Genomic DNA, 17,987 nt, shown 5'->3' with positions numbered 1-17,987 from the left:
AGTCGAGGTAGTTAACATCTCATAGCCACCCGTGGCGTGAAGGTCCGGGGTCCAACCCACGACCTCCTGTATACCAGGCGAGGTAGTTAACATCTCCTAGCCACCCATGGCGTGAGGGTCCGGGGTCCAACCCACGACCTCCTGTATACCAGGCGAGGTAGTTAACATCTCCTAGTCACCCGTGGCGTTAGGGTCCGGGATCGAACCCACGACCTCCTGCATACCAGGCGAGGTAGTTAACATCTAGCCACCGTGGCGAGGGTCCGGGATCAAACCCACGAACCTCCTGTATACCAGGCGAGGTAGTTAACATCTCCGAGCCACCGTGGCGCCCATCTCCATGGTTCTTGGGCGATCGCGAACGATGGCGACGCGACGGGGATGCATTCTCATCCAGCACAGTGGATTGACCAAGGACTGTAAATTACAATGTTTAATTTTAAACAGTAGTTACAGCACGCATGTTTTCCGACTGCACGTTTACGAAACATTGTACCGCGCTGTATAATACGGGTTGGATTAAGGCAGGATCCGTACGTGTACAGAAAATACTCGACACGGTTGTAGGAATAGGCTTAGAAATTATATTAAAAGTACAATCGATAATGTGTGCACATGATGATTCGTCAACATTGTAATCACACGTTGTAAAAAAAAACATTCACGGCAACGCGGTTCGCTGACATTTTTCTTTTAAATATCGTTAAGTGCAGCAATAAAGGGTGGGATGGGTGTCGTGTTTGAGAAATTCTTTCAGGATCAGCGTCAATATTACAATCCTGAGATGCGGTCTCACCCCAAGACATTGATCTTGAGATGCAGTTTCAACCCAATGATACTGATCTTGAGATGCAGTTTCAACCCAAGACTTGATCCTGAGACGCAGTCTCAACATAATGACATTGATCTTGAGATGCAGTCTCAACACAATGACATTGATCTTGAGATGCAGTTTCAACCCAATGATACTGATCGTGAGATGCAGTTTCAACCCAATGACACTGATCTTGAGATGCAGTTTCAATCCAATGACACTGATCTTGAGATGCAGTTTCAACACAATGACATTGATCTTGAGACGCAGTCTCAACCCAATGACACTGATCTTGAGATGCAGTTTCAACCCAATGATACTGATCTTGAGATGCAGTTTCAACCCAATGGCACCGATCTTGAGATGCAGTTTCAATCCAATGACACCGATCTTGAGATGCAGTTTCAATCCAATGACACTGATCTTGAGATGCAGTTTCAACACAATGATACTGATCTTGAGATGCAGTTTCAACTCAAGACACCGATCCTGAGACACAGTCTCAACCCAATGACACTGATCTTGAGATGCAGTTTCAACCCAATGATACTGATCTTGAGATGCAGTCTCAACACAATGACATTGATCTTGAGACACAGTCTCAACCCAATGATACTGATCTTGAGATGCAGTTTCAACCCAAGACTTGATCCTGAGATGCAGTCTCAACACAATGACATTGACCTTGAGATGCAGTTTCAACACAATGATACTGATCTTGAGATGCAGTTTCAACTCAAGACACCGATCCTGAGACGCAGTCTCAACCCAATGACACTGATCTTGAGATGCAGTTTCAACCCAATGATACTGATCTTGAGATGCAGTTTCAACCCAAGACTTGATCCTGAGACGCAGTCTCAACACAATGACATTGACCTTGAGACGCAGCCTTAACCCAAGACTCCGATCTTGAGACCCAGTCTCAACTCAAGACACCGATCCTGAGACGCAGTCTCAACCCAATGACACTGATCTTGAGATGCAGTTTCAACCCAATGATACTGATCTTGAGATGCAGTTTCAACCCAAGACTTGATCCTGAGACGCAGTCTCAACACAATGACATTGACCTTGAGACGCAGCCTTAACCCAAGACTCCGATCTTGAGACCCAGTCTCAACTCAAGACACCGATCCTGAGACGCAGTCTCAACCCAATGACACTGATCTTGAGATGCAGTTTCAACCCAATGATACTGATCTTGAGATGCAGTTTCAACCCAAGACTTGATCCTGAGACGCAGTCTCAACACAATGACATTGACCTTGAGACGCAGCCTTAACCCAAGACTCCGATCTTGAGACCCAGTCTCAACTCAAGACACCGATCCTGAGACGCAGTCTCAACCCAATGACACTGATCTTGAGATGCAGTTTCAACCCAATGATACTGATCTTGGGACGCAGTTTCAACCCAATGACATTGAAGCTGAGACGCAGTCTCAACACAATGACATTGATCTTGAGACACAGTCTCAACTCAATGACACTGCTCTTGAGATGCAGTTTCAACCCAATGATACTGATCTTGAGATGCAGTTTCAACCCAAGACTTGATCCTGAGACGCAGTCTCAACACAATGACATTGATCTTGAGACGCAGTCTCAACACAATGATACTGATCTTGAGATGCAGTTTCAACCCAAGACTTGATCCTGAGACACAGTCTCAACACAATGACATTGATCTTGAGATGCAGTTTCAACCCAAGACTTGATCCTGAGACACAGTCTCAACACAATGACATTGATCTTGAGATGCAGTTTCAACCCAAGACTTGATCCTGAGACACAGTCTCAACACAATGACATTGATCTTGAGATGCAGTTTCAACCCAAGACTTGATCCTGAGACGCAGTCTCAACACAATGACATTGATCCTGAGACGCAGTCTCAACACAATGACATTGATCTTGAGACGCAGTCTCAACACAATGATACTGATCTTGAGACACAGTCTCAACCCAAGACTCCGATCTTGAGAAGCAGTCTTAACCCAAGACTCCGATCCTGAATCCGAGTACAGGTTACACACAGGCCCCCCCCTCTGTCCCTCCCCAACCTCCGCCCCCTCCCCAACATCCGCCCCCCCACCTCCGCCCCCCCCACCCCCTCCCCCCCCCCCGCGCTGGTGTGGGACTCGCGAGAGGGGGTTCACACGTGCGTCCGGAGGAGCGTGGCGACGGCCGACCCCGCGTTGTAGACGCAGTCGTTGATGGAGACGCCGTTGAAGGAGGCGCCGGTGAGGCTCAGCGGGAGACGCCGGGACCCCACCTCCAGCGCGATCCTCTCTGCGGGCAAACGTCAGCGCGCCGGGCTAGGTGCACCTCGCTCGGAGTGGGTGGTGGGTGGTGGTGGGGGGGGGGGGCCGGCACGGCAAGAGCAGAAGGCTACGCGGAGCGTCGGAGACTCTCGCCCCCGCCGGCAGTGGCAGGTCGTGGGACCGGGAACCCCGGTGGTGTAATGGCAGGTCGTGGGACCGGGAACCCCGGTGGTGTAGTGGCAGGTCGTGGGACCGGGAACCCGGGTGGTGTAATGGCAGGTCGTGGGACCGGGAACCCGGGTGGTGTAATGGCAGGTCGTGGGACCGGGAACCCGGGTGGTGTAATGGCAGGTCGTGGGACCGGGAACCCGGGTGGTGTAATGGCAGGTCGTGGGACCTGGAACCCCGGTGGTGTAGTGGCAGGTCGTGGGACCGGGAACCCCGGTGGTGTAATGGCAGGTCGTGGGACCGGGAACCCCGGTGGTGTAATGGCAGGTCGTGGGACCGGGAACCCCGGTGGTGTAATGGCAGGTCGTGGGACCGGGAACCCCGGTGGTGTAGTGGCAGGTCGTGGGACCGGGAACCCCGGTGGTGTAGTGGCAGGTCGTGGGACCGGGAACCCCGGTGGTGTAATGGCAGGTCGTGGGACCGGGAACCCCGGTGGTGTAATGGCAGGTCGTGGGACCGGGAACCCCGGTGGTGTAATGGCAGGTCGTGGGACCGGGAACCCCGGTGGTGTAATGGCAGGTCGTGGGACCGGGAACCCCGGTGGTGTAATGGCAGGTCGTGGGACCGGGAACCCCGGTGGTGTAATGGCAGGTCGTGGGACCGGGAACCCCGGTGGTGTAAGGTTATCCAAGTGGTGATATACCAAACTTTCACAGCAGCAGCTTAGTTCCCTTCAAGACAACGTTTGGATGGTCAAATTCACCTCCCCCCCTCCCCCCGTGTTAAGTGTTCTATCAGCACTTTAAGTGTTCTATCAGCACTTTAAGTGTTCTATCAGCACTTTAAGTGTTCTATCAGCACTTTAAGTGTTCTATCAGCACTTTAAGTGTTCTATCAGCACTTTAAGTGTTCTATCAGCACTTTAGGCTAATTCCTTTGTCAAAGCGTTTGGTTTCGTCCCACACAGCTTAAAGAAACGCGACCTGGCTTGACTTTTTTATTTTATTCCAACGCTGTCTTCGTGACAGCGCGGTCCCCCCTTCACCTGATGAAGGCCACTTGTGCTATGGCCGAAACGTCGTGATTTTTGTTGTTTTATTTTTTTACCTACTACGTGACTTTACCGAATAGAACCAAAGAGTAATGGATCCTTGCAGTCACGAAAGCTTCAAATCTAGAATTGGTGTAGGTTCATCGATGTGCCGGGCTAGGTGCACGTCGGGGCCGTCACGGCAAGCGTGGAAGGCTCGCCGATGGCAGGAGCAGGTCACGTGAGAGAATCCAGGTGGTGTAGGTTCATCGATGTGCCGGGCTAGGTGCACTTGGAGGCCGTCACGTGATGTGTGGAAGGCTCGCCGATGGCAGGAGCCCGTGGGACAGGACCGAGGTGTTATAATTCAACTGATGTGCCAGGCTAGGTGCACTTGGAGGCCGTCACGTGATGTGCGGAAGGCTCGCCGATGGCAGGAGGTCATGAGAAAGACCCGGGCGTTATCCAAGTTGACAGAACGTTGGGGCAAGTGCTGTTAAGCGAGCACCTGTGAAGGCCTCCAAGGCGCACGAGCGAAGGCTGACGGTCAGCACCACGCTGGGCCACCTTTGTCTCCCCCGGCGCTCCAGGTACTAATTTAAGGCTGAGTCGACCTAGGGGAGGCCCAAGATCGCTTCAGATAATCGTCACCGGTGGTGGCGGTGAGAGCGGGAATCGAACTCGGGACGCCGGGCATACGCGGCGCGGCGCTCACCGCTGCACTGGACGCAAGCGCAGGGCACCCCCTCCCCCCGCTCGCAAGGGATCGTGGGTAATTTTTCCCACACTGCTTTGCTCGCTCACCCATGATTTTCCAGTGTCCGACTTCGTATTGAGGGATGCAGTCCTGGAAAGAGAGACAGAGAGGCAGCCACCCACGTGGGGGTGTTGTTTTTTTGTTGTTGTTTTAGTTTTCCGGGTTAGGTCGCGTAACAATACAAATGCGCCCGCGAAATCCGACACGGCCAATTAGTAAGGCTTGTCACGTGAACAAAATGTGCCAATCGGTTTACGGGCACAGCACACCGGGTGTTGTTGCACCGTTTGCCGTCGCGACGTTCTGACCCCCGTGCGCCTACTTGGATGGACGTGTGCTGAATGGAAAACGAAGTGATATTTAAAAAAAACTTTTTTCTAAAACACGCTTTAATTAAATGTACCGTACGAGTAACGGCGGGACTCCACGACTCCAGGAAGTGGCCCCCGAAGTTTGCCACGACATAAGGGGGGCCGTGGCCAATCACAGCCAACGTCAGTTGAGCGTGGACAATTAGACCCAAGCCGAAACATAATATATATATAAAAAAAATAATGTTTAAAAAAATATATATATTTTTATGTCATCAGCATGACAGAAGTATACCAAGTTTACACCATTGGAAACCTCATTTGCCAGTAACAAAATATGATAATTGCCTTTTTACCCTGACACCTTTTTTACAAGGAGTCATGTTTACATTGACCACAATACCTGCGGTCGGAACGCAAACGTGACTCCTTGTAAAAAAAGGTGTCAGTTTTGCTGCCAGATAAAAGGGTAAAAAGCCAATGATCATATTTTGTTACTGCCAAATGAGGTTTCCAATGTTGTGTAAATGCTTCACCCCGAGCTCTCATACTCTGATGGTGCATTGCCTTTGAGTTGTGTGACGCCTTTTGGCGTCTTCTGATCCAACACCAACGTGAGACGAGGCTCTAAAGAAAGCTGTCTCGGGTGTGGACCAATCAATTTCAAGGACAGTGCCACATACATTATCAGAGTTGTTGTTTTGTGTTTGCGTTCCGACCGCAGGTATTGTGGTCAATGTAAACACGACTCCTTGTAAAACAAGGTGTCAGTTTTGTTGCCAGATAAAAGGGTAAAAAAACAATTATCATATTATTATACCAAGTTTGCAGTCGATACCACATTGGGAAGTGGGGTTAAAATTGAGTTACAAGATTTGAGGATACAACAACAACAGACAGTGAGTTAATACTGTGTAGGAACACCTCCTGGTTATTACACCACCAGCCCACAGGGGATTATCGTGTCCGTCCGTCCGTCGTGCATCCAAAAATGGGTGGGGCTGGGTGGGGAGGGGAGGGTGGGGAGGGGCTGGGTCGGGCTGGGTGGGAGGAGGGGCTGGGTGGGGTGGGGCTGGGTGGGGAGGGGCTGGGTGGGGAGGGTGGGGGGAGGGGCTGGGTCGGGCTGGGTGGGAGGAGGGGCTGGGAGGGGTGGGTGGGTGGGGAGGGGCTGGGTGGGGAGGGTGGGGGGAGGGGCTGGGTGGGGAGGGTGGGGGGAGGGGCTGGGTCGGGCTGGGTGGGGAGGGGAGGGTGGGGAGGGGCTGGGTGGGGTGGGGCTGGGAGGGGAGGGGCTGGTCACCCCGTGGTGCCCCTATAAAACTCAACGTTTAACCTACTCACGCCGGCTTGTGCCCGCCCTCACAGTCGGGCATATTGTGCGGAATACACCACGACATGGTGGTGCCGTTGACCCTGGCCATTGACCGAGCAACCCAACGTTCCTACCAGCTCCCTCCGCAGGAGAATGTGTTACAAAGCGTGTAAAAAGCAGCAAGCAAGCAGCTTTGTAGCCCCCATCGGATTTCTCCAGTGCAAGTAAAATATTCCGATAAATGCAGAGGCAAAACCTCCGACTTGACAGGCGGGAGATCTAGAGGTCACACCGCTGGACCTGATTCTGTTAAAGGCGACACGGTGGGGGTGCGGCAGGGGACCATCGTTGTTGTGTCGCCGGCGGTTGTGGTGCTGGTGGTTGTGTGGCTGTTGGTTGTGTCGCTGGCGGTTGTGTCGCTGTTGGTTGTGTCGCTGGCGGTTGTGTCGCTGGCGGTTGTGTCGCTGGTAGTTGTGGTGCTGACGGTTGTGGCACTGGCGGTTGTGGTGCCGGCGGTTGTGGTGCCGACGGTTGTGTCACTGGCGGTTGTGGTGCTGTTGGTTGTGTCGCTGTTGGTTGTGTGGCTGGCGGTTGTGTCGCTGTTGGTTGTGTCGCTGTTGGTTGTGTCGCTGGTGGTTGTGTGGCTGGCGGTTGTGTCGCTGTTGGTTGTGTCGCTGTTGGTTGTGTCGCTGTTGTGTCGCTGTTGGTTGTGTAGCTGTTGGTTGTGTGGCTGGCGGTTGTGTCGCTGTTGTGTCGCTGTTGGTTGTGTAGCTGTTGGTTGTGTGGCTGCGGTTGTGTCGCTGTTGTGTCGCTGTTGGTTGTGTAGCTGTTGGTTGTGTGGCTGGCGGTTGTGTCGCTGTTGGTTGTGTCGCTGTTGTGTCGCTGTTGGTTGTGTAGCTGTTGGTTGTGTAGCTGTTGGTTGTGTGGCTGGCGGTTGTGTCGCTGTTGGTTGTGTCGCTGTTGTGTCGCTGTTGGTTGTGTAGCTGTTGGTTGTGTAGCTGTTGGTTGTGTGGCTGGCGGTTGTGTCGCTGTTGGTTGTGTCGCTGTTGTGTCGCTGTTGGTTGTGTAGCTGTTGGTTGTGTAGCTGTTGGTTGTGTGGCTGGTGGTTGTGTCGCTGTTGGTTGTGTCGCTGTTGTGTCGCTGTTGGTTGTGTAGCTGTTTGTTGTGTAGCTGTTGGTTGTGTGGCTGGCGGTTGTGTCGCTGTTGGTTGTGTCGCTGTTGTGTCGCTGTTGGTTGTGTAGCTGTTGGTTGTGTAGCTGTTGGTTGTGTGGCTGGCGGTTGTGTCGCTGTTGGTTGTGTCGCTGTTGTGTCGCTGTTGGTTGTGTAGCTGTTGGTTGTGTAGCTGTTGGTTGTGTGGCTGTTGGTTGTGTCGCTGTTGTGTCGCTGTTGGTTGTGTAGCTGTTGGTTGTGTAGCTGTTGGTTGTGTGGCTGGCGGTTGTGTCGCTGTTGGTTGTGTCGCTGTTGGTTGTGTCGCTGTTGGTTGTGTCGCTGGCGGTTGTGTCGCTGGCGGTTGTGTCGCTGTTGGTTGTGTCGCTGTTGGTTGTGTCGCTGTTGGTTGTGTCGCTGTTGGTTGTGTCGCTGTTGGTTGTGTCGCTGTCGGTTGTGTAGCTGTTGGTTGTGTCGCTGTTGGTTGTGTCGCTGTTGGTTGTGTCGCTGTTGGTTGTGTAGCTGTTGGTTGTGTCGCTGTTGGTTGTGTCGCTGTTGGTTGTGTCGCTGTTGGTTGTGTCGCTGTTGGTTGTGTCGCTGTTGGTTGTGTCGCTGTTGGTTGTGTAGCTGTTGGTTGTGTCGCTGTTGGTTGTGTCGCTGTTGGTTGTGTCGCTGTTGGTTGTGGTGCTGGTGGTTGTCTCGCCGGTGGTTGTGGTGCTGGCGGTTGTGTGGCTGGCGGTTGTGGTGCTATTGGTCGTGTCGCTGTTGGTTGTGTAGCTGTTGGTTGTGTCGCTGTTGGTTGTGTCGCTGTTGGTTGTGTCACTGTTGGTTGTGTCGCTGTTGGTTGTGTCGCTGTTGGTTGTGGTGCTGGTGGTTGTCTCGCCGGTGGTTGTGGTGCTGGCGGTTGTGTGGCTGGCGGTTGTGTGGCTGGTGGTTGTGGTGCTATTGGTCGTGTCGCTGTTGGTTGTGTAGCTGTTGGTTGTGTAGCTGTTGGTTGTGTCGCTGTTGGTTGTGTCGCTGTTGGTTGTGTAGCTGTTGGTTGTGTCGCTGTTGGTTGTGTCGCTGTTGGTTGTGTCGCTGTTGGTTGTGTCGCTGTTGGTTGTGTCGCTGTTGGTTGTGTCACTGTTGGTTGTGTCGCTGTTGGTTGTGTCGCTGTTGGTTGTGTAGCTGTTGGTTGTGTCGCTGTTGGTTGTGTCGCTGTTGGTTGTGTAGCTGTTGGTTGTGTCGCTGTTGGTTGTGTCGCTGTTGGTTGTGTCGCTGTTGGTTGTGTCGCTGTTGGTTGTGTCGCTGTTGGTTGTGTCACTGTTGGTTGTGTCGCTGTTGGTTGTGTCGCTGTTGGTTGTGTCGCTGTTGGTTGTGTCGCTGTTGGTTGTGTCGCTGTTGGTTGTGGTGCTGGTGGTTGTCTCGCCGGTGGTTGTGGTGCTGGCGGTTGTGTGGCTGGCGGTTGTGTGGCTGGTGGTTGTGGTGCTATTGGTCGTGTCGCTGTTGGTTGTGTAGCTGTTGGTTGTGTAGCTGTTGGTTGTGTCGCTGTTGGTTGTGTCGCTGTTGGTTGTGGTGCTGGTGGTTGTCTCGCCGGTGGTTGTGTCGCTGTTGGTTGTGTCGCTGTTGGTTGTGTCGCCGGCGGTGGTCACCTGGTTGAGGCTGACGGAGGTACGAGTGGGTCGCACGTCCACGCCCAGCTGGGTCCGCACGGCTCCCTCCGCCGCGTCCGCCAGCAGCGACTCCATCTCCCCCTCGCCCGCGCCCAGACCCCCGTACGCCTCCTCATACCACGCGCCCCCCAGCATCACCTGTGCCGACGTGGTGTGACGAGGCGGGGCACGACGTCGCACCGCGAGCCGCGTGTTCAAAGCGAGGACGCGGTGCGACGACGACGCGGTGTGGTGCGACTATGATGTAATGTGACGACGTTGGTGTGACGAGGCGGGGTATGATGTCACACCGTGAGCCACGAGCTCTCCAAGTCATGCCGGTCGTGTTGACGCGCGACGTAACGACAGCGATGATGCGGTGACGAGGCTGTGGTGTGACGAGGCTGTGGTGTGACGAGGTGGGGCGTGATGAGGCTGTAGTGTGACGAGGCTGTGGTGTGACGAGGTGGGGTGTGACGAGGCTGTGGTGTGACGAGGCTGTGGTGTGACGAGACCGGGCGTGACGAGACGGGGAGTGACGAGGCTGTGGTGTGACGAGACGGGGTGTGACGAGACGGGGAGTGACGAGGCGGGGTGTGACGAGGCGGGGTGTGACGAGGCTGTGGTGTGACGAGACGGGGTGTGACGAGGCTGTGTTGTGATGAGGCGGGGAGTGACGAGATGGGGTGTGACGAGGCTGTGGCGTGACGAGGCTGTGGTGTGACGAGGCTGTGGTGTGACGAGGCTGTGGTGTGACGAGGCTGTGGTGTGACGAGGCTGTGGTGTGACGAGGCTGTGGTGTGACGAGACGGGGTGTGACGAGACGGGGTGTGACGAGGTGGGGTGTGACGAGGCTGTGGTGTGACGAGGCTGTGGTGTGACGAGGCTGTGGTGTGACGAGACGGGGTGTGACGAGGCTGTGGTGTGACGAGGCTGTGGTGTGACGAGGCTGTGGTGTGACGAGACGGGGTGTGACGAGGCTGTGGTGTGACGAGGCTGTGGTGTGACGAGGCTGTGGTGTGACGAGGCTGTGGTGTGACGGGACGGGGTGTGACGAGACGGGGTGTGACGAGGCTGTGGTGTGACGAGGCTGTGGTGTGACGAGGCTGTGGTGTGACGAGGCTGTGGTGTGACGAGGCTGTGGTGTGACGAGACGGGGTGTGACGAGGCTGTGGTGTGACGAGGCTGTGGTGTGACGAGGCTGTGGTGTGACGAGGCTGTGGTGTGACGGGACGGGGTGTGACGAGACGGGGTGTGACGAGGCTGTGGTGTGACGAGGCTGTGGTGTGACGAGGCTGTGGTGTGACGAGGCTGTGGTGTGACGAGGCTGTGGTGTGGCGAGGCTGTGGTGTGACGAGGCTGTGGTGTGACGAGGCGGGGTGTGACGTCGCACCGTGAGCCGTGTGCTCTCCACGTCGCGCCGGTTGTGCTGGGGGAAGAGCATGCTGTCGTACACGACGCCCAGCACCGGGCCGGACTCGGACGATGGGAGGAGATGTCCAAACCCCTGAGATATGGAGAGACACACGGGGAGACACACACACGGAGAGGGGAGACACACACACGGGGAGACACACACACGGAGAGACACACACGGAGAGACACACACGGAGAGGGGAGACACACACACACACACGGAGAGGGGAGACACACACACGGGGAGACACACACGGAGAGGGGAGACCACACACGGGGAGACACACGGAGAGGGGAGACACACACACACACGGGGAGACACACACACGGTGAGACACACACACGGGGAGACACACACACGGGGAGGGGAGACACGCAAGGGGGGGGAGGGGGGGAAGACACGGGAAGACACACGAGGAGAAGACACGAGGAGAGACACACAGAGAGACACACGGGGAGACACACGGAGAGACACACGGGGAGACACACGGGGAGACACACACACAGGGAGACACACCGGGAGACACACGGGGGGGAGACACACGGGGGGGAGACACACGGGGGGGGGAGACACACGGAGAGACACACAGAGAGACACACGGGGAGACACACGGAGAGACACACAGAGAGACACACAGAGAGACACACGGGGAGACACACACACAGGGAGACACACGGGGTGGAGACACACGGGGAGACACATGGGGAGACACACGGGGAGACACACACACAGGGAGACACACGGGGTGGAGACACACAGGGAGACACATGGGGAGACACACGGGGGGGAGACACACGGGGGGGGGGGGGGAGACACACGGAGAGACACACAGAGAGACACACAGAGAGACACACGGGGAGACACATGGGGAGACACACAGAGAGACACACGGGGGGGGGGGGGGGGGGGGAGACACACGGAGAGACACACAGAGAGACACACGGGGAGACACACAGAGAGACACACAGGGAGACACACGGGGAGACACACGGGGAGACACACAGAGAGACACACGGGGAGACACATAGAGAGACACACACACAGGGAGACACACGGGGTGGAGACACACGGGGTGGAGACACACGGGGAGACACACGGTCATTTGGTGACACGCGGTCATTTGGTGACACGCGGAGACATGCAGAGCCGCAGGAGTGAGAGAGAGAGACACAGGCGACAGAGACAGTGGAGACACGCGGCGTTGCGTAGAGACGTTGAGGCACGTGGAAACGCACGGAGACAATCAGAGGCACACGGAGAGACATGGAGACACGCGGAAATACGCATAGGCGTATTTCCAGGTAGAGACACGTGAGGACACTTGCGGACATACTGAGACACACGGAGACACACGGAGACTCGTGGTGACTCGCCTGCACGGGGAGTACGCTGCCTGGGTATTCCAGGTTCACCACAGCCACGGTGACGGAGCGGATGCGGCTCAGATCCTCCCGCAGCACGGACAGGTCGGCGGGCAGCAGCGGGGACAGGGCTGAGACACGCGGGAGACACGCGGATGGAGAGGGGCACAGTGTTAGCAAACGCGTGTGTGTGTACGTACGTGTAACTAATCACCCTCCCACATACTCATTAACCCACCTCCCTCACTCACCCACCCATTCACCATCCCTCATACCCACTCACTCACACAATCACTCACCCATCTATCACTTACCCACCCACTCACCCATCTATTCATTTACTCACCCCTCCACATATTCACCCAATCATCCACCCATTCACCCACCCACCTACTAACTCAGTTACCCATTCAGCCACCCACCCACTCACTCGCTCACATATTCACCCACCCCACCTAGTCACCCACTCATCCACCCATTTAGCCACTCACCCACCAAATTACTCACTCATCCATTCAGCCACCCATCCACTCAATCACCCATCCAAGCTACTCAACCACCCGCTCACCTTTTGCAGGCAATGTGCTAATGATGTGGTCCACAGTAATTGTGTCACCATCAAATTCCACCTGAAACGACATCACAGAGCAACAGTGACTCTTTCAGAATACAGTAAAACCTTGGATCGCGAGTAACTTGGTCTACGAGTGTTTTGCAAGACGAGCAAAAATTGTTTAAATAAATATTAATTTGATAAACGAGCGAGGGTCTTGCAACACGAGTAGTAGTACGTGTACACGCTCTGTACTGCCGGGCGTCACGTGATCACAACTGATGTACGTTGTGCTTTGATATACGAGTGCTTTGGATTACAAACACGTTTCCGGAACGAATTATGCTCCTCGCAACCCAAGGTGTTTTACTGTATGTGCTAGACATGAGTCGCGATATAATGCTAGCTATTTTGCCCGTCCAAGGACGGTGTTGTTTATTGCAGTAAATCTGAAAAATTCAATAGAAAAATTGTTCAGCTCATGATTATTAATGAGGGGGGTGGGGGGGGGTTGCCCCATGTGGAGTGACGTCACCCGCTGATGGTTATTGTGGAGGGGTGCAGCATGTGGTGTGACGTCACTAGCTCATGATTATTAATGAGGTAATGAGGGGGGGGTTGCCCCATGTGGAGTGACGTCAGCCGCTCATGGTTATTGTGGAGGGGTGCGGCATGTGGTGTGACGTCACTAGCTCATGATTATTAATGAGGGGGGGGTTGCCCCATGTGGAGTGACGTCACCCGCTGACGGTTACTGTGGAGGGGTGCGGCATGTGGTGTGACGTCACTAGCTCATGATTATTAATGAGGGGGGGGGTTGCCCCATGTGTGGAGGGGTTGCCCCATGTGGAGTGACGTCACCCGCTCATGATTATTGATGAGCGGAGGGGTGCGGCATGTGCAGTGCGCGACCTTCTTGTGCGTTAGTCAGCGCTGTCCTCGAGACAGTCTGGTCCCTTCACCTGATGAAGGCCACTTGTGTTGTTGTTGTTGTTTTATACTTTTGCGTGACTTTACCGAATAGAACCGGAGAGCGTGGGCTCATCGCGTCATCACGTGGACATTCATTTCAGCTCAAAATACCCCCCTGAAACGAGCGACGTCCATCGCAAGCGTGGAGGGGAAGACCCGGAGAAAAATCCGCGCGACAACGGGGCTCGGCATCGAACCCGCGGGGACCTCCTGGGCACCGGGCAACGGCGATAACGTCGCAACGGGAACTCACCGTGGCCTTCCGGTCGCCCGTGAAGTCGATCCGCCGCACGGCGGCGTTGGTGAGCAGCTCGACGCCCCTGCCCTCCAGGAATGCCCCCAGGGCATTGGGCAAGGTGCCCATGCCCTCCCGCAGGGACCACATGGCCCACCGCTCCTGCCGGGACCTCCTGACGAGCTCGTTGGACGAGACGGCCGGGTCGTCTGTGCCGGGGTGGGGGGGGGGACGGGTGGCGGGGAACGAGACGGTGGTGAGCGCAAGGGCATCTCTGTCTCTCAACCGGCTCGAGCCTCCGGTCGTCCACGTTGATTTTCAGTTTCAGTTTGATGTATTTTGGTGTAGCCCCCGTGAGACATTCGGCTCTTGAATCGGGTGCAACCGCAACAAACAAACAAAAAAAACTAAAACGCCAACAGGAAAAAAACATCCTGAAGTGACTTTGTGTGTGACTGTGCAAACGGAAAATCCATGAAAAAAAAACCAGCAAAATATTCCTGAAAAAAAGCACCGTACACCACCAACCGCTGTGTGCAAACAATCCCAGTGGGATGCAAGTCAAACAACAACAACAACAACCACAAGAAAACTTAGATTAAGGCCGTCAGTCTAACTCCGTACCACAAACAAAAACATGTCCAAACCAAAAAAAACGCTTTCGAAATCACCAAAAAAAATTAAAGCCATAATTGCAACGTAACAGCGGTCGCAGGGACTGTGACCGATTTTTTGTTTTGTTTTGTTACAACAAACTACGTAAGTAACGTGCGACACCAAATCCTCGAGCCACAGCTGGCTGCACGAGTCGCTCCACAAACAACAGAAGCGTCTGCGTGGTCACGCGGCACTCGGTGCTCCCCCGTGGTCGCGTGGATTTCTCTCCGTGGATTTCTCTCCGGGGTCCCTCCCCCGTCTTATTCCCCTTTCCCCCCAACTCCGTTGAGCCGTCACTTGTCATGGCCAGGGTCGAGTCTTAAAAAAATAGAGTGCCAGGTAGCGGCTCGGCGGGGCCTTGCACGCGGTGAAACGATAAACATTTTTATTTAGTTTGCAGGATTCTACGACGCGCGAGCACATTGACGCGAGAACCTAACGCAGCGGTGGAAGAAATGAAAAGCCAAAACGCGCGCAACGACCTCGATCCCGGACGTCGGTCCGGTCTCCCCCGTGACGTGGCGGTAGCAGTCGCGTTCGTCAAGAACAACGCTGCGTGGAAGGACCGCGTCGTAGCAACACGGGGGAGGCAGCGGGGGGGGGTAACGCCCGCGAGGTGCGTGACGCGAGGGACGTACAAAGACAGAGGCGAGCACGCGCGTGCGTGGGGTAGCGTCTACGAGCATCCAGCAGTATCCCATTGCCTCGTGTGACGACGACGATGATGATGACGATGACGACGCTACGCCGAGGCCGTTACAGACCGCTCATTCCTGCTCGCGCGACGCGAGTCTCCCGTCGCTCGATCGCGTCACGATCCGATGTCCCCAATACAGTTGAACCCCTCTGAACGGCCGCCCCTAATCGCTTAACGATGAGCCTCCATAGAGTGTAGTGTAGAGTGTATAGTAGTGTAGTGTATAGTGTATAGTAGTGTATAGTGTATAGTAGTGTATAGTAGTGTATAGTTGTGTAGTGTATAGTAGTGTATAGTGTATAGTAGTGTATAGTGTATAGTAGTGTATAGTTGTGTAGTGTATAGTAGTGTATAGTGTATAGTAGTGTATAGTAGTATAGTGTAGTGTATAGTAGTGTATAGTGTATAGTAGTGTATAGTTGTGTAGTGTATAGTAGTGTATAGTAGTATAGTGTAGTGTATAGTGTATAGTAGTGTATAGTAGTATAGTGTAGTGTATAGTGTATAGTAGTGTAGTGTATAGTAGTGTATAGTGTATAGTAGTATAGTGTAGTCTATAGTGTATAGTAGTGTATAGTAGTATAGTGTAGTGTATAGTAGTGTATAGTGTATAGTAGTGTATAGTTGTGTAGTGTATAGTAGTGTAGTGTATAGTAGTGTATAGTGTATAGTAGTATAGTGTATAGTGTAGTGTATAGTAGTGTAGTGTATAGTAGTGTATGGTAGTGTATAGTGTATAGTAGTGTATAGTAGTATAGTGTAGTGTATAGTGTATAGTAGTGTATAGTAGTGTATAGTAGTATAGTGTAGTGTATAGTAGTGTATAGTGTATAGTAGTGTATAGTTGTGTAGTGTATAGTAGTATAGTGTAGTGTATAGTGTATAGTAGTGTATAGTAGTATAGTGTAGTGTATAGTAGTGTATAGTGTATAGTAGTGTATAGTTGTGTAGTGTATAGTAGTGTAGTGTATAGTAGTGTAGTGTATAGTAGTGTATAGTAGTATAGTGTATAGTAGTATAGTGTATAGTAGTATAGTGTATAGTGTAGTGCAGGGGTCGGGAACCTTTTTGACTAAGAGAGCCATGAAAGCAAAAAATTTGGAAATTTATTTCAGTGAGAGCCATATAATATATTTTAAAAGTGAATTCAACTAAATGTCAGTATAATAAGCCTCTGAATTTATTCTTTTAAATAATGTTGTTATAACACTCACCATTAATGCGACTTCTGGTGCTGCATGGATTTGCTGATGTCTTTGTAGTCGGGTTGGTACTTGGTGAGGTTAAGCTTCATGCAAGCGTTGAGGCTTTCATCCGTTAAACGTGATCGTAGGTTGGACTTGATGTTTTTAAGATGTGAGAATGACTGCTCACATGCATACGTAGATCCAAACATGGTCAATACAGCAATACTCACACGCTGCAGTGTGTGGTATGTGACAGGAAGCGCGTTCCAAGTTTTGAGAATCAGCTGGTCTTCGGGTTGGAGTTTTTTCATTTCTGTCCACATGTGCTTGCTCGCCAACTCCGCTTTCTGTCGTGTGATTCTTTCCAAATCTTCATTCAGTGACTTGAACTTATTCACCCACATGTCTGAGGCCTTCAGGTCAGCCACTTCTGCTTCAAAATCTCTGACGGAGACACCAGGGATGTAATTCAGGTCGGCTGTGTTCAGTGAACACTCGTTTGGATGGGTGATGAACTTAAAAAGACGAGTGTGCTCACGAAATTCTCCAAAGCGTGCTTTGAAGGACTGTAGGAGACTGGATGTGCAGCCAGCTAGCTGGTGGAGATCAAGGTTTTGAATGGGCTCACTTGCTGTGCATGCATCTTTAAATTGGCTCAGTTTTTCAAAATGTAGTAAACGACCTGTTTCAAGATCCGTGATGAAAAGCTCCAGCTTGTTTTCAAAAGCAAATACAGCTTGTTGAAGGGATAACACTGTATTTCCAATGCCTTGCATTTTCACGTTGAGCTGGTTCAGATGTTCAGTCAGATCTACGAGATAGTAAAACTTGAGGAGCCACTCGGTGTCGGCTAGCTCAGGATGCCCGACGCCTTTCATTTCAAGGAAAGTCCGGATTTCGTTCAGGCAAGCCGCAAAACGGCTAAGCACCTTCCCTCTTGACAACCAACGCACATTGCTGTGCAAAAGCAGACCAGGATAGTTATTTACAACTTCATCCAGCAGTGTTTTAAACTGGCGATCATTTAAGGCTCGGGCAACAATAAAGTTGATCACACGAATGACCAGCGACATCACTTCGCCAAACTGCCTGTCACACATCTGAGCACAAAGTGCCTCCTGGTGTATAATGCAATGGAAACTTAGGATGGGTCTATTTTCATGTTCACGGAGAAGCGCCACAAATCCTTTGTTTTTCCCCACCATACACGGAGCACCATCAGTACACACTGAGAGAAGTTTATCCATAGGTAGACTTTTTTCTTGAGCAAACTCCATGAAAGACTTGAATAAATCCTCACCTCTTGTGGACCCTTTTAATGGCAGAATAGCAAGACTTTCTTCGCGCAGTGTGTCACCAACAGCATATCTTGCAATCACGCTGAACTGCGACAAATGGCTCACGTCTGTTGACTCATCCAAAGCCAGAGAAAAGAACGGCGCTGCATTTATGTCCTTCACTTGCGTTTCCTCCACT

General features: G+C 52.9%; 1 protein-coding gene across 1 annotated transcript in view; it reads right to left on the bottom strand.

Annotated features, from left to right (window-relative positions):
• Nucleotides 1–2,931: 2,931 nt before the first annotated feature.
• PPOX (protoporphyrinogen oxidase) overlaps nucleotides 2,932–17,987 on the bottom strand; it is a 28,367-nt gene continuing 13,311 nt past the window's right edge. The window contains exons 6-12 of the mRNA XM_032977231.2: nucleotides 13,989–14,179; nucleotides 12,779–12,839; nucleotides 12,223–12,341; nucleotides 10,826–10,939; nucleotides 9,433–9,591; nucleotides 5,083–5,125; nucleotides 2,932–3,108 (exon numbers count right to left, since the gene is read on the bottom strand). Coding sequence (XP_032833122.1) covers nucleotides 2,972–3,108; nucleotides 5,083–5,125; nucleotides 9,433–9,591; nucleotides 10,826–10,939; nucleotides 12,223–12,341; nucleotides 12,779–12,839; nucleotides 13,989–14,179 — 824 coding nt within the window. The 3' untranslated portion in view covers nucleotides 2,932–2,971. The remainder of the gene's footprint in view (nucleotides 3,109–5,082; nucleotides 5,126–9,432; nucleotides 9,592–10,825; nucleotides 10,940–12,222; nucleotides 12,342–12,778; nucleotides 12,840–13,988; nucleotides 14,180–17,987) is intronic.

Source organism: Petromyzon marinus, chromosome 62 (assembly GCF_048934315.1).
Source record: "Petromyzon marinus isolate PM22_M1 ecotype Great Lakes invasive population chromosome 62, UKy_Petmar_22M1.pri1.0, whole genome shotgun sequence".
Lineage (NCBI taxonomy): Eukaryota > Metazoa > Chordata > Hyperoartia > Petromyzontiformes > Petromyzontidae > Petromyzon > Petromyzon marinus.
Note: the sequence above shows the minus strand (reverse complement) of the source record. Positions and strands in the feature narration are given on the sequence as shown.